Consider the following 24,244-nt stretch of genomic DNA (forward strand, 5'->3'; position numbering starts at 1 on the left):
CTTGAATTTAGACACTTTTAACGTGGGCCATTTTACCAAAGAGAAAACTGCAGTTCAGAGTGGCTTAGGAATTTAAAAAAAAAAAAAAAGGCAAAGCTGAGATTCTAACCCAGGGAGCCTGGCTCAAGGGCTCACACTCTTAGCCAATAGACAGTATGGGCTCCCCTGTACAGAAAACACTCAAGATTTGTACTATTATGTAATTGCATTGGTGTTGGTTGTGGTGGTATTGCAGTATGCTTGGAAATAAACTTGCAAATACGTTTATTGAGGACTTTCTATGTGCCAGGTGTTATGTTATGGACTTTACATGATTTGCTTCCTTTAACAACCACCCAAAGAGGGTGACTACTGCCCAGAAGGGAAAAACTGTGCCAAGGTCACACAGGTAGCAAACGGCGTCCAAGGTCACAGAGGTGGAGCCCTCAATGGTTACAGCAGATGAACCAGGCAGTCTGCTCCAGAGCCTATACCCTACACCATACCACCTCCTGTCTGCCTGTTTTTCCCTCCCTAAGATATATTACTTCAATTAGATACAGGTGAAACCCCTCACACACAGCCTGATATATAGTGAATGCCTAAAAACAGCAGCTGCTGTTGTTATTATAACAAAATCTGAAAAGCCCCAGTTGGCATTTTCTTCCAAGAAAATGATGGAAGTATGAATTTATGCTGCTGTCTGCTCAGAGGGCAGCTCCTCTAGCCCTTTTAAACCTCAACAAAGCCCTTGTACTGTTCATCAATACCAGCTCCCAAATCCTGCTGCTGGTCAGACTCTCATCCCTCTGATCCCACCCACCGTCACTCTGATGCAGACGTTCTGGAGCCCCATGCTCCAACCCTTGCTTGGACGCTGATCCACAGCGGCTTTGGGGGAATGCCTGGATGCAGCGGGAACTCGATGTCACTCAGAGCTTCAATTTCCCCCTGAAGGCTTCCCATAAGCTGCCCAGTGTCAGCTGGTACTCACACATCCTCTCTGCCACCGGGCACTGACAGATGGGAGCTATTCTTATTATTTAACATTTATTAAGCGCCCACAGTGTGCCAGGAGCTGCATGGAACAGGGATGTGGGTGGTCCTAAAGAGTCTGTCCCCAGAAGGCTATAGCCACATGGAAGGGAGGGGACAGGCCTCTCTTCCCCCTACAAAGCCCACCCTCCCCATCCTGCAACCCAGCTCCAGTTCCAGTCCCAGTATGTTCTGGACAAAGATTTGGGCAAGGATTCAACATGATCGAAACCGATGAACGCTCCTTCATGTGTGTCTTGTAATTCACTTCTGACTCTACTGAGAATGGCATGGCCCCCCGATGCAACCTCTGAGGACAGAGACTGGGACTTAGTCATTCCAACTATGCAGGCTATTGGCTTAGAGAATGAGGAGAGGATGGTGCTTTTATACCACCATGTGGAAAGAGGATGGTGGTTTCACACCACCCAGAGCCACAGGCCAAGATGTCAAACTCCACGGTGGCATCTCTCCCTCTCTTTCACCATCTCCCCAATTGTATCTCTACACTGTCCACCCAGGCCAAACACATGTGTCCTTGCTCACCAGGAATCTCCACCAAGAGTGGGAGCAGAGAAATGTAAGCATTCTCCTCTGTCAACCTAGAGCATCTCGATTTATCAAAATGAACATTCAATAACTCCAGAAATCATGAACAAACCAAGACAGCACTCCTGGCAATCAGTTGTGGGGTTGGTACAATGAGCTGATTGTCAAATTGATGGCTCCCTTCTGCAGTGGATGTGACCATCCCCGCGGACAGGTTGAAACCACGGGCGCTCAGAGAGCTGAAGCCCCGCATCACACAGGAGCCAGGATGCCAACTCAGATGGGTCTGAGTGGGAAGCCCAGCCCTAGGCATTAGGTCTTGCTGCCCTAATGACACCATGACTACACTGCAAAGGCCTTGTGAGTAGAGTGTACTTGGTATTACTCTGATTTTACAGATGAGGAAGTGGAGGTTCAGAGAGGTCAAGCAACTTACCCAGAGTCACTCAGAGAAAGTAATGGCCAGACTCAGGTTTCCTTGTTGCAAACCCTGTTCTTTTCAAACTGAACTGTGCTGCCTCAGGAAATAAGAAGAAATAGCACTTCAGAGAGCAGGTCCTAAGAACAATGTGGAATGCACAAGTGATCCCCCTCCTCACTGCAATTCTCCCCTCCTCTAGGTGCCAGTGCAGATTAAAGAGAAGAAGAGAAGGAAAGGTCAAGCGCCACCTTCTCCCACAGCAGTGGGTGTGTTGAACTCCATTACTTTACTCTGAGTTGGATGCAAGGTGGGAAGGGGGCTGGGGGCAGGAGCTCCTGCTGTCATCTTCCCACCTCAAAAAGAAACAAACAAACAAACAAAAACCATTGTTCTCTGAAATGTACCAGGAACTCCGTCATTTGGAGAATCTCTCTGTAGGAAGCCATCTTCTTTGGAATGTGCATAAACCTGTCTGGAGTGTCAGACCACGGACAGCAATAAAGACGTCATATTGAGTCGGTCAGTAGGGTGGAGACTCAAGAGTTCTACCTTCAAACAGTTGTGCTAACCTCTGATTCTACTGTGAACGGCATGGCCCCCTACGCAACCTCTGACGACAGAGACTGGGACTTGATCATCCCAATACCTCCAGAGCTTACAAGAGAACAGTCAGGAAACTTATGATCGATAAATCATTATCTTAATAAATGAATGAGTTTCATGGAGCCTTTGCTTCCTAGTTTTATAAGGCTGAAGAGCTCAATCTAGACAGTGACCATTGCTGAGTCTAATGGTCTCAGTTGCCCAGAGGAAAAGACCTTCAGAGTATTGAGTTCAATGTTTCTGGGCATCTCTTAGGGCTCAGCAGTGAATCAAGTGAGCATGCTGGCTCCTTGCAAGCTGGTGGGATGTGTGTGTGAGAGGTCTATCTTTAGACAGGGGAAAAACATAAATAGGGGTGAGTATCTCCATCATAAATCACCCAGGAAAAGCACTTACCCAAAACAACCTTTAAAAGACAGGGAGGGGACTCTGCTCCACCATCAAAAGCTCAGATTGCCGAACACCAAAGCAGCAGCAGAGAGTGTGGAATCCGTAGGTCTTCCAACCCTCCCTGCCCTGTGCCAACGTATTATAAAAAGCATAGTTGCTGATATAGCATGCCTTTAAAATGATCAAAATGACAGATGGCTGCTGTAGCAAGACACCCTTTTTATAGGACTGATATTAATCAGAAGAGATTGACAGTGTCCCCTTAATCTCTTAATTTTAAAAAGTACATTTGTATAAAACAGAACGGGACAGGTCGCTAGCATCTCCAAGTGCTTCGGAGTGATGGGCGGTCTACCTCATGCCAAAGTTAATAACTGGAAGGCTCTGTTTGCTCTTTTTAATGTATTTATTTATGCATCACTGATGTAAAGAGAAGTGGTGTGGCTGCATGGATCATGAATCTGAGAAACACCATCTTGCATTGATTATTGTGTTGTTCGATGTCTTGGTTGGACTGTCTTCACTTCTCTAGGTTGTGACTTACTCGTCTGTAAAAAGAGTGGGAATATCCCAAATACACATGAGTGGAAGACACGACCGCAATTAGTGCAAGTGAGGAGACATCAGGTAAAACAGCCATCCCTGCCTTTGGCAAATCTGATCCTGAATGGAGAAGCCAAGTGAAGTGGAAGGCAATAAAACTACCTTGGAAATATGATCAATGGCAACAAGTGATCAAGATAACTAAAATCGGAAACCCACCACTTGCTCCCCAGGCGATAGTGTGTGCAACATTTGGGGGAGAAAGCACAGGTTTGAATGTCTGCGACAGCCTTAACTATAACTGTTGTTCATAACAAGAACCTAGATTTTGCTTATCCACCAACACATTTTGGTAACAGGTCCCTGATCTGGCCTCCACTCACAGTCTATGCAGCTTCCTTGGGGCTGACCCTGCCCTCTGGCTCTCAAGTGGGCAACAAGAGCTGAGATGATTGGTTTGGAGATGGGCATGGACTACAAGATCAGCCAATGAGACTGCAATCTGGAATTCTTGCTGGAATTGTTGGGAAGAGAAATTCTAAAAGGAGATGAGATGTAAGCTTGGAGTTGCCAAGAACCATCTTTCCACCACTTGGACATGGAGTGCTTATGAATGAAGCTCAAGTAGAGATAACCACTGTGGAGAGATGGAGAGCGACAGCCCTTGAGTTGACAGAGTCCCTGAATTCAATAGTGCTTGAAGCTGGAGCTAGATGCTCTTTTTCCCTCTCTAACCAATAAGACTTAGAATTTTCTTCCTTGCAGACAAAATAATCCTTAACAAATACCCTCTGGCTGGGCGCAGTGGCTCACACCTGTAATCCCAGCACTTTGGGAGACTGAGGTGGGCAGATCACCTGAGGTCAGGAGTTCAAGACCAGCCTGGCCAACATGGTGAAACCACGTCTCTACTAAGAATACAAAAATAAGCTGGGTGTGGTGGCACATGCCCGTGGTCCCAGCTACTTAGGAGGCTGAGGCAGGAGAATCACTTGAACTTGGGAGGTAGAGGTGTAGTGAGCTGAGATCATGCCACTGCACTCCAGCCTGGGCTTCAGAGCAAGGTTCCATCACAAAATAATAATAATTCCTCCCTCCTTCTCTCTCCTTCTCCCTCCAGAATAATATAGAATAAACATACTTTATATGTGAGCTTCTCCCATGTGTTAGAATACGAACTTCCTGTTGGAAGGGATCTAGCATGTTTTCTATTCTGCCACATCACCTAGTCCTAGTTCACAGTCTGGCACACAGTAGGTGCTCAATAGACCATTGCTGAATAAAGACATGACGAATCACAGTGAAAACTCACAGTGACTTTGCAAGCTAGGCCATCCTGCTTTCATTTTCCTGCCGAGAAAACTGAGGCTTGGTGAGGTTAATTGACAAGCCTAAGGCCACAGGCTTAGTAAATGCCAGAGCCAATATATCAACCTGGACCTGTTTGACTCCAAATTCTCTTTGCCACCTCCCTGACTCTTTAATTTAGTCCGCTGTTGACATGGCCTCTTTGGCAGTACAGAAAAGTCCACTTAATGACTAAGATGGAGCAGCCTCAGAGTAAATGACGCCACCAGCATTTCTATCAGGTGTGCATGCTAATGTGTTTCCCAATCAACAGACATTCCAAACATGGAGATAACATCGCAGGGCAGCAATATCGAGACCTGAAATGCCAGCCACAGAACCAAACAACCTGTTGTTTTTCAAGTTCAACCAGAAACTTATTCAAATTACTTGTAAGTTCTCCATAGATTTCTTTATCTTTCTATAAGGATGGTTACTCTCTGTCCACTGTTAAGGCCGATGCTTCTATGATTTGCATTGTTACTACATGTATGTATGTAGATGTCTCATAAAATACATGTGCTGGTTTCTACTTCGAAATACAGTGTGTGTGGCTGAGACCAGGAGTTTGAGATCAGGTTGGCCAACGTAATGAGACATCATCTCTACAAAATAATTTTTTTTAATAAAACAGAGGGTCGTAGTGGTACAGGTATGTAGTTCCAGCTACTCAGGAGGCTGAGGATTACTGGAGCCCAGAGTGAGACCCTGTCGCTAAAAAAATAAAAATAAAAATATGGAGTGTAGGGTTTGCTTAAACCATTGTTATCCACATCAGAGAGGCATACATTGGCATTTTTCTGCCAGTGTCTAGCTACAGAGAGTTTAGGCTGGAAACCACTCAGCCTTCTGAGAGTTTGCCATCTCAGAGAGAAAAGATGGCATAGAAATGGTAAATGATAATGCCATTCTTGGGTGGGGTCGGGGAGAGCATTAGGGAAAACAGTTAATACACACTGGGCTTAATACATAGGTGATGGGTTAATAGATGCAGCAAACCACCATGGCACTCCTTTACCTATGTAACAAACCTGCACACCCTGCACATGTACCCTGGAACTTACAAAAATAAAATAATACTTTTTTGAAAAAAAAAAAAAGAAATGGTAAATGATGCACAAACCCAGAAAATTAAACATTCACCAGCCCTAAGCTGGGCATGGTGGCTCATGCCTGTACTCTAGGAGGCCAAGGCGGGCAGATCACAAGGTCAAGAGTTCGAGACCAGCCTGACCAACATGGTGAAACCCTGTCTGTACTAAAAATATAACAATTAGCCGGGTGTGGTGGTGCGTGCCTGTAATCCCAGCTACTCGGGAGGCTGAGGCAGGGGATTCGCTTGAACCTGGGAGGTGGAGGTTGCAGTGAGCTGAGATCGCGCCCCTGCACTCCAGCGTGACAGAGACTCTGTCTCAAAACAAACAAATGAACAAACCAAAAAATCTTCTCTTGCCTGAGTCATGGATGGTATAAATGAAGCCCATTCCTTTATGGGCTTACAGAGACACCGTGCTTAGGAGTTCCATTCCTGAGATTCCTCCCAGCTCCTTTTGACCTATGTTTTTTCACTCTTGAGACCTATGTTTAAACACCGTCACATCCCACAGTGCCAGTGAATTGGAAAAGACGCCAAGGCTCTATCTCAGTATCACAAGCCAACTCCATGAATTCACCCAAGGTCTCTGCTCTACTAAACAAGTCTTATTATTATTATTATTATTTTGTCCTGTGAATGCCTACTAATGCTTCACAGCCCAACTCAAATAGCACTTCTCTCCCTTTGAAACCACCCTCTTCCAGACTCTAAGAGGCACTGAGTTACTTCCTCTCCTGTGTTTTCATATGTGCCCCTGCCTGAATGCCTCAACCTAGAGGGTGGGTTGCTGGATAAAAGACCCAGGTTCAACAAACCTGGTCCAAATCCCCGCTATACCGCTGGCATTCTTTGTGACCTTGGGCTATTTACCTTTCTCTAAGTGTAGGTTTTAGGTTTTCCATAGGCAAAGGGGAATTATAAGGCATGACGGTAATTTCTCACCTAAGACCCTTTGGAGTCACCAGCATTTTGAAAATCAGATTTCTGGGGCTTTTGCAGAAAGGTATTTCAGTGGAAACACTGATTATGTAAAGCCCTCAGCGGGGTCTAGGACAACACCCTGAAATCAAACACATAAATATTCTCACAGCAAAATACATGAATATTTACATTAGCTGGGATAAAGAAAGTCTATAAATAGCTACACATCATTTCAGGTCAAGTTTCTGTTCCTAAAAGAGCTTTGGAGCCAAACTTCCAAAAGAAATTGCTTTTCAGAGCTTTTTGGAATTTAGAATTACAGATATAGGAAGGTGGACAGATACTGCTCTATTGCATCAAATTTACTATAAAAATAAATTGAGACACTAAATCGAAGTGTTTAGCACAGAGTCTGGCACACAACAATATTGTGTTCAATAATCATTACCTATCATTTCCTCCCGCTGGCTTTATTATAGTCTTATAGTTGGGGTTTATCTACTAGTTCTTCCACTAGATTGTGAACCCACAGTTCAGTGGCTACAACTGTCACTTTTGTTATAGGCTGAGTAGGCAGTGAATGGAAAACTGAATGAACAAATTCATGATGAGGTGAATATGGCTCTGTTTACACCATCAACCCTCCAGGAAAATAATCTGCTGACTCATCATCTGTCAGACCTGGATGAGATGGGAATGATTTGCCCAATAGTGAAAGTGATTTGGCCATGTGTGGTCCAAGGGCATATCTATGAGGTAGATACCTAGATTGAGGTGTGAGGGTCTGTACTTGCAGCCCAGAGCCAAGGTCACATTAGACCCAAACACTAACCAAATAGCCTAACCAGTTACAAAACTGTTGTTTTGATTATGTCATTTGGCCACCACCCATGGCTTGGGTTAGACCTCTCAGTAGCTTCTGGACTCAAGGCTGACTTGGGCGAGTGATTGAGGCTCCTGTGTTACCAGGTCAGACAACTCACTGATCATTCAAGATATCACTAGAAATTAGAAATAAGTAGTGTTGAGGAGTACATTGGTTCTTCTTATCCACAGAAGTCAACATAGGGATCTCTATCAAGTGGAAAGTAGTCAATATTTATACAATGCTCTTGGAAATGCTACTCTTATCCTTTCCTCTCTGCTTTTTCTACACATGAAACAGTCCAGACGGGTTCAGCTGAATTCTCCATAGTCATTCTGTCATTCTCTACATGGCTAGAGGGAAAAACTCTCTATTTGGCTATACACGACAAGTTCAGGCATAAAATGATGGGTTCAGGAGATCCAATATGGTAAAGATTCTAATTTTCCCACAGGAGGAAGGGTAGGGTGGATGATAACTAGCAAACCTACTGCTTGGAACAAAAGATCCTGTATGAGTAACTTCCCTAAAACTATCAGTAAAGACCTCCACTCACTGCCTTTGCAGGATTAGGTCGACACCCTCTTAAAAGATGGCACAGGAAATGACTGGTAAATCACTTGCTTTTTTTTCTTCTTTATCTGAGTCAACTAAAAAGGGCAATGCTGGTCTGAATTTTCAAAATGGCACTTGAAAGTATTATGAAAAGGGAGCACTTCTGTCACAAAATCATTGGCTCTTGAGGTTGGAAAGACCTTGAAAAGTAATCTCCAACTATAATACAACAGTCCTTCGAAGCGGACACTATGGGCTCTGTTTCAACATCTCCAGGCACAGAGAAATTACTCCCAGTGATGGACTACACATGCTTTATTTTGGCTCGTTTTAACATCTTGCCAGTGACACATTAAGGTGGTGGTAGAACCTTAATTCCCTAGAGGAAATACCTTGCCTCCTGAGTGAGGAAGAAACCCATAAGGTCAAGAAACTGGTGAGCAAGTGGCATCCGCGGCAATGCAGGACAGCTGGCAACAGAAACATCGGCTCAGAGCTGAGCGTGTGTGAGAGATACAGTTTTTTCTCCCTTTGCACTGCCCTTTCTCCCCCTTGCAAATATTACTGCACTGGGGTGATTTTAGTTTCTTGATGCCAAAGGCTAAATAACACGGGCTATCTCAGCAAACCCTGAGTAAAGCTAGTTTTTCTCTGTGTGTTAGCTTTCCAGTGCATTCCACAGCAGTGAGAAAGGAAGGAGATAACGTGTATCGTAGCAGCTGGTCTAGAGGCTCTTCACTAAACTGCTCTCCTAACTTATGGGTAACTAGTTAACAGAGGTGTCGCTTGGAAAAACAAAGTATGATCAGGCTAAGATTTGCAAGTAAAATCACTTGTTCTTTCCAAAAATAACTGGCTATGTTTCTCAAACGCTCTGCAAAGGAGGAAGAAATAGGGCCTCCCCAATTTCTCAGCTGGCCCTTGCATCTTCTCATCTATCACTGGGGTAATACGTCCAGAGTGGCATTTCGTAATGACAGCAACATTCCAGCAAATCGATAGTTATTTAATTCCCAACAAGCTCTCGAGTCCATTAAACCTGATTACATTCACCCATTTCAGTGGGTGCCGTTATTTTTCCTACACCGGCACTTAATCTATAACAGGAACTTATGAGAACTTTCAAAAGCAATTTCAGCATCAATCAGCATAGAGTGAAGGCCAGGATTTGCTTGTAATTATTTATCAAACGGGGCGGCAGAGGGTCTGACAAAACTCCAACAGCCGACCTTCACCCCATGTTTCCAGTAGCAGCAAGAGGCCTGTTACTTTCTAAGCTGCCACTGAGCCCTACTAGAGAAATGGCAACCTTATCACACCGGCCTGTGTATACCAGGAAAGATGCAACAAGTTCCATGCTGCAAAGGACCATTCTCCAGGTGATCCATTTGTTTATAACATGTAATCCAGAGAAAAGTTTTCAAACAGAGGAACGGCCATAAATCCAGAAGGAGAGAATGTGCTGTTGTTACTTGGAATCACCCCCAAATGACTCTAATCACCCAGGTTCGTACAGTTAACAAAAGGTAACAACAACGTTCAGAAAAGGTAGGGGGAAAAGAGACCAGGATCCTTCCCAGAAATTGTAATTAATAAACTAGGGTATCAGAATTTTTAGCTACGAGGGGCTGGAGGGGACAGAGGGAGGCACAAGAGTAAAAGTGAAAGGGCATACCTAAATATATTTTGTTTTCCTTTTCTGTACAGCGTATTTTGCAAAGGGATGATTATATTCAAAAAACTAATTATAACAACAAAAAGCCTCCTTGGGTTTCTATGATCTGTGGGTTCTATCGCTAGTAGATGTTAGCTTTCAGCTTATACCCAGAACTTCAGACATATATCCAGAAGCCAATACCTGCTTGCAAAGAAAACTTTCTGATGAGGGGGGAAGAAAAGGTCCCAAATTTCTTACTGGCAGATTAATCCTCTCTGCACAGAATTAAAAGCCTTCAAAGTAAAACCAGCACACATTTCAACCCTCCACTTTCTTGCCATCATTAAGATGTAAACATCTGGCAAGGGATTCCTAGAATAATCTCTGAGCTTCATAAATTACCCATCAATAGAGTGTTCCTTCTTGCCTCAGTGCCACCACTCAAATTCAGGTGGGGAGAGCCTTCTCTGAAAATAGACACTCCGTGTGGAGGCGTCCTATGAATTAATGCATATTTCATGCTCCTTTCATTTCCTGGGTTAAAGCTCTTAACTGAGTCACCTCATGATAAGTTACTTTGCCTCATGATCTGCTCTGGGAGACTGAGTCCCTCAGAAAGCTGAGAAGGAGAGCAAATCCTTTGCCCCGTGGTCAACCTCCTGAAGCTAAGGCATGAATGTTAAACAGCAGTCAGATCAATACAAGCAAATATAGCTCAACTACACCATTTATTCAGCCATGAGAGATGTCGATAGCTAGATTAGGGTGATCCATCTTTTTGATTTCCTACTGTCTTCTCACTGACTACGCGAGGGCTTTTTCCTGTATTAAAAGTGTTTGCTTTCTCAACCATAAAAATTCCAATTATTACTCTGAGCACTCTGGAGTTAAGTTGCTGGCTGGCAGAGGCCTTGAATTACCTGAATCAGTCCAGGGAGGTAAGGAGCTGCCGGTACAATCATAGGCACGCCATAGGGATGCAGGAGAACTCCTTGAGACGCCAACATGCTTTACGTAGAGTTATTATTCCCTCTGAAGCTCAACACATCAATGGAGAGTTAGGGGGAAATCTATAGACCCAACTTCTTCCGAACTACAAAGCTGGGAGCCGAATCGCTTCTGTCAGGAGCCAAGCACTCATCAACGCCGCCGGGAGAGGAAAGAAAGAAAATCCGCATCAGCAACTCTTAATGTGAAAGTTTTCTTCCCAGACGACGAAGAGACACAGCAGCTGCAAAGTTGAAGCTACCAAAATGGAAGGCGCTATTTTGGGAACAGCTTGCCTAACATGACTAACCAAATACTCTTCATTAATTTAGTTCTAAGAGAGACAGAGAGAGAGAGAGAGAGAGAGAGAGAGAGAGACAGAGACCAAGAGATCAAGAGACCAACAGACCAAGTGACAGAGGGAACCAGGCTACGAGATACAAGCTCATCCCACTGAATTTGGCCCAAAGAGCAAGGGATGGGATCTACTGAGATTTTTACCAGAAAAATAAACTGAGAAATGTAAATTGATGTGATTATCGCCTCCCGGTTAAAATTCAAATCCAGTAGGTTAATGCGGGCAACGTTTGGTACTGATAGAAAGAAAAATAAGAAATCATTCAGTCTAGTTTTCCTCCCTCTCCTCTGATTTCAATTTTAAAGAGGCAATTTGTAAATAATACAATAAAACTACCAGCTTATATTTGCACAATGTGTGCTATGCAGAGAGACGGAATTAAATTATTTACACATGTTATGTAATTTCATTCTCACAACAAGTCTCTGAAGTCAGTACTACTATCAGTCCCATATAACAAATGGGAAACAGGGCTCATATTAGTTAAACGGTTTGCTCATGTTCACATAGCTTGTAGAGGGCAGTGCTAAGCTACAAACACATTCCAGAGCCCAATTCCTAACCACAACACTATTTTCATCGCCGTATTTCAGTCTGCAATAACATTTCCTATGCCTTTTATTTTGTATTTTTAAAGACATTATTTTGAGCTTTCAACTGTGATATATTAATATGCAATACATTAACAAGAGATGTCTTCTTGTTCCAGAGTTTCAAGGCATAGCTAACAAGCACCATAACTATGGATAAAAAATACATTCAAGCACAGATTTGAAATCTTTCTGGTGTTTGAAAATACCCAAGCAGTCATTTGGGATATGTTACATGGTAGCAGATAAATTCCTAGGGGATGACATGAACTGGAATTATGCTGACTTGGACGTCCCATTCACTAGCTGTGTGATCTTGAACAAGTTACTTAGCCTCTCTGAACCCTGTTCACTCATTTGGAAAACTGAGATAATAATAGTCCCTACTTCAAAAGGCTGTGTTATCATTAAACGAAGTCCTAGCACCACATCATGATGTGTGCTGTACCGGTGGCTATTAGCCATTCTTACCATGTATTTCCTGTTCTCCTGATGATTGGTATAGACACATCTCTGGTTTCAGATTGAAAGCTTTGACTTGAGATTGAAGGCTCAGGTAACATTCAAATTGTCACTCTTCTAATCTTCATATTAGGAAGTCATGTAGGTGTGTGTAGTTCCACAATTTTGAAAGCAATAGCATGAAGTTCTGATGAAGTGAATCCACTTAAATAATGCCCAAGTCCCAGGGATCACTGAAAATCACCTTCAAAACCAAATATTCACTTGCCACGTTCCACCTCTCACTCTAAATGGGACACTCGATATAGATTTTGTTGAAACTGGGAGAGAGCTTCAAACACCGCCAAACATATCCAACTATTGGCGTTTTGTAAATCCAAATGTCAATTCCTCCACTTTCACATAGCCAAGGTGTTTTTACACTACACTAATTTTAGTTGCTTGATTTAGCTGCATAATTACATTTCTAGATAACGACAGCAGACAGGGTTTGGCAGAGAATTCAATTATTTAAGGCTGAATTTTGGCCATCTTGACAAGGTTTCTCTGTAATTGATTCCCATGCATCAAAGTGGCCACGTTGTACAATTCAGAAAGCTCCATAACAGCTGTGCACTGACCCCTCTTACTCAACAGCCCGATACTGTTTCTAACTTTAGCTTTTGACGGCTACTTTCAACACCACATTTCTGAGAAGTTACCGGGGAGGACAGAAGCATCGCTGTGAGACGGACGTGTCTCTCCCGTCCGCTTTCCTTTAGCAATCAACGGGAGGGGAGAGCTCTTAGTTACTTAGGTAAGGCCTGCGTCAGACCAAATTGTCTCTTTAGTGTTATGAAATAGAAAGACCATTGGCCCAGGAGGCAGGAGACTTAGTTCTATCATTTAGGCCAGAAATTTGCACGTTTAGACTCTTAGTTTCCTGAGCATAGAAGAGAGGTAACTGTATCCACTTACTCTTAATCAAGAATGCTTCAATAAGCAAACTTGAGGAGGAGGTAGCTGGAAACTACAGAGACAATAGTGATCCATTGTATTTATGTAACTTACTCTTTCTCTCTCTCTCTCTCTCCACACACACACACACACACACACATACACACACACAGCTCTCCATATTCTCGGGTCCCACATCCAGAGATTTAACCAACCTCAGATCTAAAACATAAAAGAAAAAACCACCAGCGCACCTGCACTGAACATATACAGACTGTTTGTTTTTGTCATTATTTCCTAAACAATAGAGTATAACAACGATTTACACAGCGTTTACATTGTATTAGGCTTCATAAGTAATCTAAAGATGATTTAACATGTATACGGGAAGATGTGTTTAGGTTATATGCAAATCCTAGGCCATTTTATATCAGGGACTGAGCATCTGCAGATTTTGGTATCTGAGGGGAGGTCCTGGAACAAATCCACCACCATATCGAGGGATGACCGTATATATAAAATGGCATTTCCGGCCATGACAAATTGGCTATATGATGCTGGTCACATCAGATTATACTATAATGTTATACTTCACTGTACCTTTTCTATGTTTAGATACAATCACCTACAGTATTTAGTACAGTAACATGCTGTGCACGGAGTAATAGGCTACACCATATAACCTAGACATGGAAGAGGTTATATCATCTAAGTTTGTGTAAGTATGGCTCTGTGGTATTTGCACAATGACAAGATTGCCTGACCCGTTCCTCAGAACGCACCCAACGCCAATCGTTAAGGGACATGTGACTGTGTGTATGTATGTTTATAAATATTAAAGAATCTGCTGATTTTAGTAGGCTAGAAATAACAGCTATATTACATACAGGATAGAGATATATAGTTATAGCCTGTGTCAGGGATATTATCTGTTTTCTTCTTAAGAATGCTGTGAGACAATAAACTTTTGCTGTTCCTGAGTAATAAATATCTTCCTTCTCTTGTGTGAAAATAAGGGCTGTCCCTCCCACCTCCAGTCGCGATCACCATTACTCATACATTCTCTGATTCTGATTTTATACGTATATATTATTGTCCTGTATGATTGCGGTACTTATGTTTTTGAAGTTGTACTGACTGCCCATCCTTGTTCAAAACCTTCCACTAATCATAAAGCATGTAAATAAATAACAACTACTAAACAAAACCTCGTTTTCTTAACACAGGTTCTCTTTTCCCAAATGGGAAGCACGTAGTATTACCGAGCTGTGTTTCTTCCTTCTTGGAGCCTCCTCTAGGTCGACACTACGGTGTGCGTCTTTCCACTCCCCAGTGGCAGCGCACATGGTTCATGGCAAACGTGTGGCTACTCAACATCTATTGTGTGGTATTAAGCTCATGGTGTAATGTAGGAACTTTATTTTATTTAATTATTTATTTATTTTTATTTTTATTTCTTTGTTGAGACGGAGTCTTGCTCTGTCCCCCAGGCTGCAGTGTAGTGGCGCGATCTCAGCTCACTGCAAGCTCCGCCTCCCGGATTCACACCATTCTCCTGCCTCAGCCTCCTGAGTAGCTGGGACGACAGGCGCCCGCCACCTCGCCCGGCTAGTTTTTTTGTATTTTTTAGTAGAGACGGGGTTTCACTGCGTTAGCCAGGATGGTCTCGATCTCCTGACCTCGTGATCCTCCCGTCTCACCTCCCAAAGTGCTGGGATTACAGGCTTGAGCTACCGCGCCCGGCCTAAACTTTAAATAGTAGAAGAAATAGCAAGGTGAAAGGAGAAGGGGGCAGTTGTGGTAGTGGCTAAGAAACAGGCAGATCCTCAAAACATACTGAAGTCAAATGAAGAGCCGTGTATGGCCCTCTGCTCTGCCCATCACGGGCAGGGAATGGTAAATGGTTTTCTGTAAACACTCAGATAATAAATATTTTAGGTGTTGTAGAACTTATGATCTCCATTGCAACTGCTCAGAATTCTGCTGCTGTAGCGTGAAAAAGCATCCATTGACAATATGCCAATGAACGATTGTGACCATGTTCCTCTAATACTGTATTTATTAAATTCCTATCATTTTCACAGGTCACAAAATATTGTTCTTTAAAAAATATTCTTTTTCCAGCCAGTTATAAGTGTAAACACCATTCTTACCTCGAAGATTATACAAAAACAGGCAAAGGTCCAGGTTGCGCTCACAGCCCATGGTTTGCTAACCCTTAATCTAGGGTATGTATTTTATCCAAGCAGTCAGACTTCAAGACAATGGCAAATACACACCCCTTTGCTGTTCCTTTCTGCTTCCCCACTATCTTCTTCTCTCTCCTAATGCTTCCTTGGTGCCAGTTCTGCTCATTTTCCCTGTGCCAGAGATTTCCATCAAGGATTTTGCTTTTTCTTAGCCAGGCTTTGATAGTTCAATCTTATCCCTCCACCTAAAAAAAAAAAAAAAAAAAAATTCTTCCATCTATCTCCACCTTCCATGATGACATTCCCTTCTTAGGTATTAACTCCTCCTTTCCTATTCTAGATAAAGGCATTTTGGCTCTGGCTGTCAGATGGCTGTCAGATACTGCATCTCCCCTCCCAGATCTCAAACTCCTGACCTCATGATCCACCCGCCTCAGCCTCCCAAAGTGCTGGGATTACAGGCATGAGCCACTGCGCCCAGCCCCTCCCTTCCCAGATCTTAAGAGCTAACATAAGCTGGGCACAGTGATGCACACCTGAGTCTCTGCTACTCTGGAGTCTGAGGCAGGAGGATCACTTCAGCACAGGAGTTTGAGACCAGACTAAGAAAGACAGCCAATGTGAGTGACTGGCCCTTCTGAGTGGTAGCCACTCAAAGTTTAGACATCAATGAAATAGAAGGAAGAAACAGGAGTGTTGGCTCTGACTGGAAGACGAGAGACAGGGGGTATCTAGAAAAGACCAATTCCTGCCTCATGGATTCTGTTGGTCAACAGAGCAAACTGCAGCCTCAGGGACCAAGTCCAGTCCATTGAAGGGGATGATGATGATCATGATAATGATTTGTCTGCACAGTGTAAAAAAAAAAGGTAATATTGTTTAATGGGGGCATCTCATGTAAAATCTGGATTTACATCATCTCTTGAAAGACTGGATGATCTAGGCATGTTGAGCCACATTTCTTTGTACCAATAATCACATCTGTGAAAAAGATGCCTCTCCCACAGGTCAGGAGCTCACTGTAGGATCAACTCTACCATTCTTTGCTTTCTAAAAAGCTATCTAAAAAGAAGCTGTCAGTTGCCATTTGTTGACTATCAAAACAGAACAAAACAAAATGCATAAAACAGAGTGTTTCCCTGATCCTATCATCACATTTCTTATCTTTTGGATATTGACAATGTTTATTTCAAAATACAGATTTGTGCAGATTATGTAATTACTCACACAATCACTCAGTTTGTTTCCAGACAAAAGTGGGTAATGGAAAATTTCCTACAGTGTCTGAGGCCCTTCATGATATTCCTCACTTTACCCTGTCCAAATTCATCCTCGAATACAAATTGTCCTTTTTTCTAAAAATCACTCTTTTCTTCAAACCACACTAGCAAACTGTCTTTGCCAAACACCTCTGTGAATCCACTTTTCCATTTAAACGTGCCTGCTATGCAGAAATACCCTTCCTTCCTCTCTTCCTTTCTTCCTTTTAGATCAACCTTGCTGGCCTAAGTCAAATGTTCCATGACACTTTCTCCAAAGCCGTCCCTGGTACCCCAGACAGAACTAACTGCACCATCACCTTTGTCCAAAAGTCTTTTCACATTACACTTAGTTGAGGGACTGCCTACACCATATCACGACTCCTTTAATGGTAATCCCACTTTGGAGAAAGCAGATTGGCTCAAATAAGGAAGTATGTCATTTCTTCTTGCTCACCCAGTGACTAAAATGGCCACTAGGCAAATGAAGTGTTCCCAAATCCTTCCAGAAATGACTGACTGAAAAAGTGTGAGGAAGGTGGAGGGGCTGCCAGAGGCCCCAGATAACTGAGAGCTACCTATGTTTTGAAGGTCATCACAAGTGGCCTGAGAGCATCACAATAGTAGAAAAAGCCTGCGTTTCAAAGTTGGAGAGGCTAGGTTTGGATCTAGGCTCTGTCACCCTTTTATGTGTCTGATTAAGGACAATATACTCATCCCTGATCCCTACTCCCTTCAGGGCTAAGATGGTACAACACCTGTGCCCTCTCACAAATGTATTACAACAGTGAAATGACATGCTGAAGGTGGGTGTTCCTGGTGCTTGGAAGGCATCCAGAAAGTGCTAGTTTATTTTTACTTCATTCTTCAGAATGTTTTTAATGTACCCATGCAAAATTGTTTTTTAATCTCTCTACTCGTCATGGCAGCTCTGTCTGTCTTCAGTGCCCCAGCAACACCCCATACAGATGTTGCTGTTCGAGCTTCCATTCTATTATCCCCCCCAGTAAAACTGCTTATGTCTACATCCCATTCTTCAACAAGCAGCCGTATGCCAGGTCTTCCCAGCACTACCTCCTGCCCCAATCCCAGCACTCATGATCTATGGGGCTGAGCTGCTAAAACATCAGCAGTGATTTGCCCTGGGATGGTAAAGACCTAGCTGGCATTCTCACACAGGTGTGCTTCCATTCTATCTCCTCCACCACCTCCTCAATCACTTTGTTTTCCTGCCATTCACACAGGACTGGGCACAGGGTAGATGCTCAATAAGTATTTGAGAATGACCTGTCATCTGTGGGATGAGACAGAGGCTCAGGGAGGCCAAGTGACTTGTCCAAGGTTAAACAACAGAATGTGTGCCTGGTCAGTTACCAAGAGTCAGGTTTCCCTACATGCCTGTAATACCTGCTGAGTCATCAAGAATGATGACACTAAGGTATCAGCTTGAACCAGAATTGATAAATGACCCTCACTACCAGACATGCATTCAAACTCCATCCAGCGTAGGTGAGAAGAGAGCATGGAAGAGCATTACCTAGCATGGACCACAAGAAAAATTCCCTGAGATGCTACATAATATTTAGAATACCAAGGACTAACAAATGAATTCCCAGTGAAGGAGCGGATGGGCTCCAAGAGGGTTGTCAGTGTGGCACCAAGTCACAACTGAATCAAATTATTGAGATGGGAATATAGGAAAAGCTTCCATAGACTGTGGACAGGATATACTGGACCAGATTACAACTGCCCCCATTGGAAATCTCAGTGGAGGACTAATCTAGCCAAAAGAGACATCCGGAGAAGAGAAGTCACATCTCCCCACTTAGAGAATGCTTTCAGTTAGTGTATGTAAATGAGCTGTTACACGGGAAGTTCTTATGAGAATGACAAGTGTGTACGAAGCACATGTTATTCTTGTGGCATGACAATTCTGTCATTTCCTGGCACTTCTTACCATGCCTGGCTCCCTTGTTGCAAGCACCACAGCATAGTAGTTAAGAGCTCACACTAAACCACACAGACCACAGTAAAAGCCCAGTTCCTACCAGTTATCAGCTGTGTGTTCCCGTGCACATTACTTAACCTCTCTGTGCCTCAGATTTATTATCTGTGAAATAAGAATATCGTGAGTAGCCATAACACACAGAGTGATTCAGAGATTTAAATAAGTAAATATACTGCAGTGTTTAGCTCTGGGGCTCATAGGAAACACTCAGTAAATGGCTGTTGATAGTTGTCATAGTGACAACAGAATTAGCAGCTGGTTGGAGGATCAAGCCAGGGATATAAAAACTCTTCCTCCCTTCAACCGCTAATTGTCTAAATGAAATAGTGCTAACAAATGCAACATGTGAAGTGCCTTCTTTTTTAAGAGCTTACCTCCTTCTTCTATGTTCCAAACAAAAAATTAAGACCCAGGAATTAACAAAGGATAGGTATATGACTTGTGTACAGGGAAAATGGAATTTTTGAAACCAAAACACTAAATAGGATATCAAGTTCAATTCATGGTTTTTAGGGATGATGAAGATCGTACCTTTAAATCAGAAGTAACTTAAAGAATCCAGGACCCTGGGTTACTCTAAACAGCAGTACTGACCACATCTCTAAAAATGGTTACGGAGATGCACAAAGAAAATTCCAGTAGGTCTTGTAAGTGAGGAGCCTGCTGATAATTGTTACAAACTTGAACCCCCAGTGGTTCAGGCAGCACCATGCTCCTCTTGGTTCATTAAGCGCTTCCTGACCTGATTCTCCTCTGAAAGCCAGACTGACTGGCTGAATGAGCAAATCTAAGAATATCAACCCCGCACATTATCTCTGCTGAGATCAACAATGCTTCAGGAACCAACCTCTGACCTGTCTGGGGATGAATGGCAACTGGGTTTGAGAATTTGTTGACCTTGCTTGAGGCAAACAAATACTCCCTGAGGCTTCTCAGAAACGGGGAGGATGCAGCTACTCTGCTAGACTTTTCTTTGTGCCCTCTATACATCTTCTGCCTTCTGTGCTCCAGGTCCCTACAGGAGCTGGACACAGAGGCCATTCCAAATAGCACAGGTCTCCAGGACTGGTAAATGAGCGTTTTTTGTACTAATTCCATGCAGTTACTGAATTGGCTGAACCACCTGAACTTTCTGGGTATCATTTTCTCTTTAGAAACTAAGTGTGCTGGACTGGCATCTTGCAAGGCATGCTGTGCGTGGATAGAAGGCTCATCAGATGCCTCATTGTTAAAGGGACACCATGGTCAAATGAGTTGGAGAAATTCAGCTTGCCCTGTCTTCTTGGGAATTCCTGATGACCATTAGCATATGAAAGCACCCGAGAAGTCCTGTAAAGAAGAAAACAAAACAAAACAAAACAAAAAACTGCTGGACCTTGTTCGATCCAGACTTTCCAAAACTGATTTGATGACCAACACATCATCCATCCATCCATCCATCCACCCACTCATCACCCACCCACCCATCTACCCACCCATCCACTCACCATTCATTTTACTATCTACTGGATTATCTGGTTTTTGAGAATTATGTATCAGCCCGGTGCTAGTCTCTTGGCTTCTTCTCTTCTTCATTCCTTCCTCCTACTTCTTCATCTTCTTCATCATCACTATCAGAGTCACTACCACTTATTCAGTGCTTGCTATGTGCCAGACACAGTACTCATTTCATTGTATCTGTTATCTCAGTTTATCCTCTCTTCATTCCTATGAAGTAGAGTCCATTCCATTTAGTACATTAGTAACAAGAACACTGAGCCCATGAGAGGAGAGGTGAATTGGCCAAGGCCGTAGAGTTAGTCAAACACAGAGCTATACCCATGAACTAAGAGGCCAAAAAACTACAAAACTCCCTTGTGCTACATACTATGAGAAGGTTTTTATTTTTATTTTTATTTTTATTTTTTTAATGTGATATGGATTAATACACTCTGAGAAATGGTGGCCTGGGTTTTTAGAAAATTATTTTATTTATTTATTGAGACAGGGTCTCACTCTGTCACAGAGGCTGGAAGGCGGTGGCATGATTCTAGCTCACTGCAGCCTCCGACTCCTGGGCTCAAGCAATCCTCCTGCCTCAGGCTCCTGAATAGCTGGAACTACAGGTGCATACCACCACGTCTGGCAATATTTTAAACTTTTTTTCAGAGACAGGGGTCTTGCTATGTTGCCCAGGCTGATCTTGAATTCCTGGGCTCAAGCGATCCTCCCACCTCAGTCTCCCAAAGTGCTGGGATTACAGGCATGAGCCAAGTGCCTGGTCTTAGCTTGGACATTTTAACTCAAGCCGAGTGGTTTCTTCATCTCCTTTACTCTCCACCCCTCAGTCAATCTCAATCACGCTAACAGCCATTAGAGGTAAAGGAATGTAAATCCAAAGAGCAGAGAGAGGAGGAGAAGACTTTGATGGCTGGAGAAGTGCTGACCTACACCACCCTCCACTGAGTCATCAGGAAGTGGAGAAATGCCTCCCAAGCAAGAGAAAGTCTGAGGCACATGGAAATGGGCTAATCACCAGGGAACACCAGGAAAGAGTAACCACTGGAGGAGAAAACAAATGGGGAGGGGAACGCAGGAGGAGGACAGATAAAGCGATTATTAGGTTGCCCTTTCTTTGTGAAGCTGAGGCATCATCTCCACCTCGAGAGCTGATTTCTCCTTGGTTTTTTTCCCAAATCAATACCTCTTCTAGTGATGAAGCTGTGGTTCCTCATTTCTGATGCTTGGACCACTCTGAATTGTGCCCTCATCCCAGAAAACTGCACGTAACTCCCCAAATATTCCCCATCATTGTAGGAAGTTGATGGGTCTTGTGAAATTCACCAAAGGACTCTGGAGGAGCCTCTGACTGTCCATCAGGTTTTCAAGTAGGTAGCCAAGATGTGCTGTACTTTTTACTAAGGACAGGCATGGGTAAAGTCGAAATCCCTTAAGACGGGTTCATATTTACAGCTCGGATGGCTGTTCTCACGTGAAATCATGTTGACGTGTTTACCAGCACTGTGACTTTGATGATATGAACCTGCCAGTCAGCACTCACCACAGCTTGGCAGGGGGCAGGTTTTCAAGGTGGCAACAAGGTCAAACAACATGGGCAGGTGCTAAGGCACCCCGTACTGTAAAAGCAAGTCTGTGCTTAAGAACTGCAAAACACGTCTTTCATTGCCTTGCCCAATAACTAGCAGTCATCTCAGAACAGGAGATGGTTTCTCTCTGCTGAAGCTTTTCTCTCCAGCTTCAGACCAGGAAAAAAAAAAAAAAATTATCAGACCAATGAACGGGTATTAGTCATCACTGAGAACCCACCAAACAGAGCACTGGGGGAGAAAAGGAGGTAGCAGATAAACCTGTGTTTTCAGAGACTATACAGCCTAGTTTTGCAGACAAGACAGAGATGTGAGGGACCCAGAACCAAGCTGTACCAAGCTGTGCAGCTGAACCTCTCATCGCAGAGGACTAGCCAAGGGGCTGTCTGCTGCAAGATGGTTTCTCTGCGATGTCATGGCTGGGCAGCTGGAGGCAACAGAGAGCCTCTGACAGGTGGGATTTTCAACTTCCCAGATTAGCAGTGTCCTTGTGGGACACCCTGGGGACATCAAAAGAGGAACCACCCTGAGTGACCTCATTTCCTTTCTGGCTCTTACATGACAATCTCTTTTAAAATATTTTAAAATAAACTATATATGCCATTTATTGTTTGCCAGACATCTTCCAACCCCTTTGTGTATTAACTCACTTAATCTTCACAACTATCCTATCAGGTAAGTCCTATGACTATCGTCATATTACTGTGAGGAAAACGAGACACGGAGTGGTTAAGTAACTTCCCCAAAATCACACAGCTTGTGGAGGGTGAATCTGGTGTCATTCATAATCCCATGTTATGCTGCCTTTCCATGTATTTCACTTTTTTTTTTTTGTAAATATATTTCTCCGGGCCAGGCATGGTGGCTCACGCCTATAGTTCCAGCACTTTGGGAGGCCGAGGCGGGTGGATCACCTGAGGTCAGGAGTTCAAGAACAACCTGGCCAACATGGTGAAACCCCATCTCTATAAAAAATACAAAAAATTAGCCGGGCATGGTGGCACACACCTGTAATCCCAGCTACTTGGGAGGCTGAGGCAGGACAATCACTTTAACCCAGGAGCCAGAGGTTGCAGTGAGATGAGATCGCACCATTGCACTCCAGCCTGGGCAACAAGAGTGAAACACCATCTCACCATCTCAAAAAACAAACAAACAATATGTGTATGTGTGTGTGTATGTATATATATACACACACACACATATATATATTTCTCTGGTCTCCAGTTTGCTAATAAAAAGTACTTATTTTTATCATAATAGCAATGTATCATATTGGCCAGGAACTCAGCTACTGAAGGCTTAACAAGTTTGGGTCCAAATTTGGGCTCTGAAAATCTCTGGCTGTTTTTCCCTGGGCAAGTTACTTAACCTTTCTGAACCCCAACTAATTCCCTTATAAATCTGGGGCAGTAATACTCCCCTGACAGGGTTGTTGTGGGGTTGCTCTAAGTAATATAACAACATACTTAAAATATTCCTTGGGCTTGCCTCCATTTGTAAGGGTATGAGCGCTATTCATGGTGTTTCTTATGATCACATCTGTTTATATCTCAATTAGAATGCTGAGCGTTTAAATGATGATTCACTTACTACTGATTGACCTTCAGTTATCCCAGTTTCATGAATCAATACATCCCCATTTTCACTTAAGCGAGTTTGAATTGGGTGTCTGCCCATTAAAACTAAAAGATTCTAGACTAGTACAAAAGTGGTTGTAAGATTAGTGCATACAGCACTAATCAGAACAGCAAAGACATGGAATCAACACAAATGCCCATCAAAGATAGACTGGATAAAGAAAATGTGGTACATACACACCATGGAATACTATGCAGCCATAGAAAAGGATGAGATCATGTCTTTTGCAGGGACATGGATGGAGGTGGAAGCCATTATCCTGAGGAAACTAACACAAGAACAGAAAACCAGACACTGCATGTTCTTACTCATAAATGGGAGCTAAACAATGAGAATGCATGGACACAGGGAGGGAAACAACAAACACTGGGGCCTGTGGGGGGTGGTGGGGGAAGGGAGAACATCAGGATAAACAGCTGATGCACATGGGGCTTAATACCTAGGTGACGGGTTGATAGGTGCAGAAAACCACCATGGCACACGTTTACTTGTGTAATAAACCTGCACATCCTGCACACGTATCCTGGAACTTACAATAAAATTAATTTAAGAAAAGGTAACTGTCAAAAAAAAATAGATTAATGCATCCATGTACATACCCTTGCATAAAAGGCAGTCCTAGAAGACATGTGCTGCTTAATTTTTTAACAAACCCTTTCCGAGGTCTTGCTATGTGCCAAACACAATTCTAAGCACCTCCAAGACTTTGACTCATCCAGTCTTTTAACAAGTCCATGGTACTGGTACTCATAATAGCCCCATTCTCC

General features: G+C 43.2%; 1 protein-coding gene across 12 annotated transcripts in view; it reads right to left on the minus strand.

Annotated features, from left to right (window-relative positions):
- Positions 1–24,244, minus strand: part of RBFOX1 (RNA binding fox-1 homolog 1) — a 1,702,422-nt gene that overhangs the window by 368,722 nt on the left and 1,309,456 nt on the right. For 4 of the 12 annotated variants that reach the window (XM_025370437.1, XM_025370440.1, XM_025370431.1 and 1 more), the window contains exon 1: positions 10,882–11,128. The exons of 5 other annotated variants lie outside the window; for them this stretch is intronic. In XM_025370437.1, the coding sequence (XP_025226222.1) occupies positions 10,882–10,968 (87 nt within the window). In that variant the 5' untranslated portion in view covers positions 10,969–11,128. Of the gene's footprint in view, positions 1–10,881; positions 11,223–24,244 lie in introns of those variants that run through there. 3 more of the 12 variants (XM_025370433.1, XM_025370435.1, XM_025370430.1) reach the window with 1 other exon arrangement.

The sequence above is a fragment of the Theropithecus gelada genome, chromosome 20, assembly GCF_003255815.1.
Source record: "Theropithecus gelada isolate Dixy chromosome 20, Tgel_1.0, whole genome shotgun sequence".
Lineage (NCBI taxonomy): Eukaryota > Metazoa > Chordata > Mammalia > Primates > Cercopithecidae > Theropithecus > Theropithecus gelada.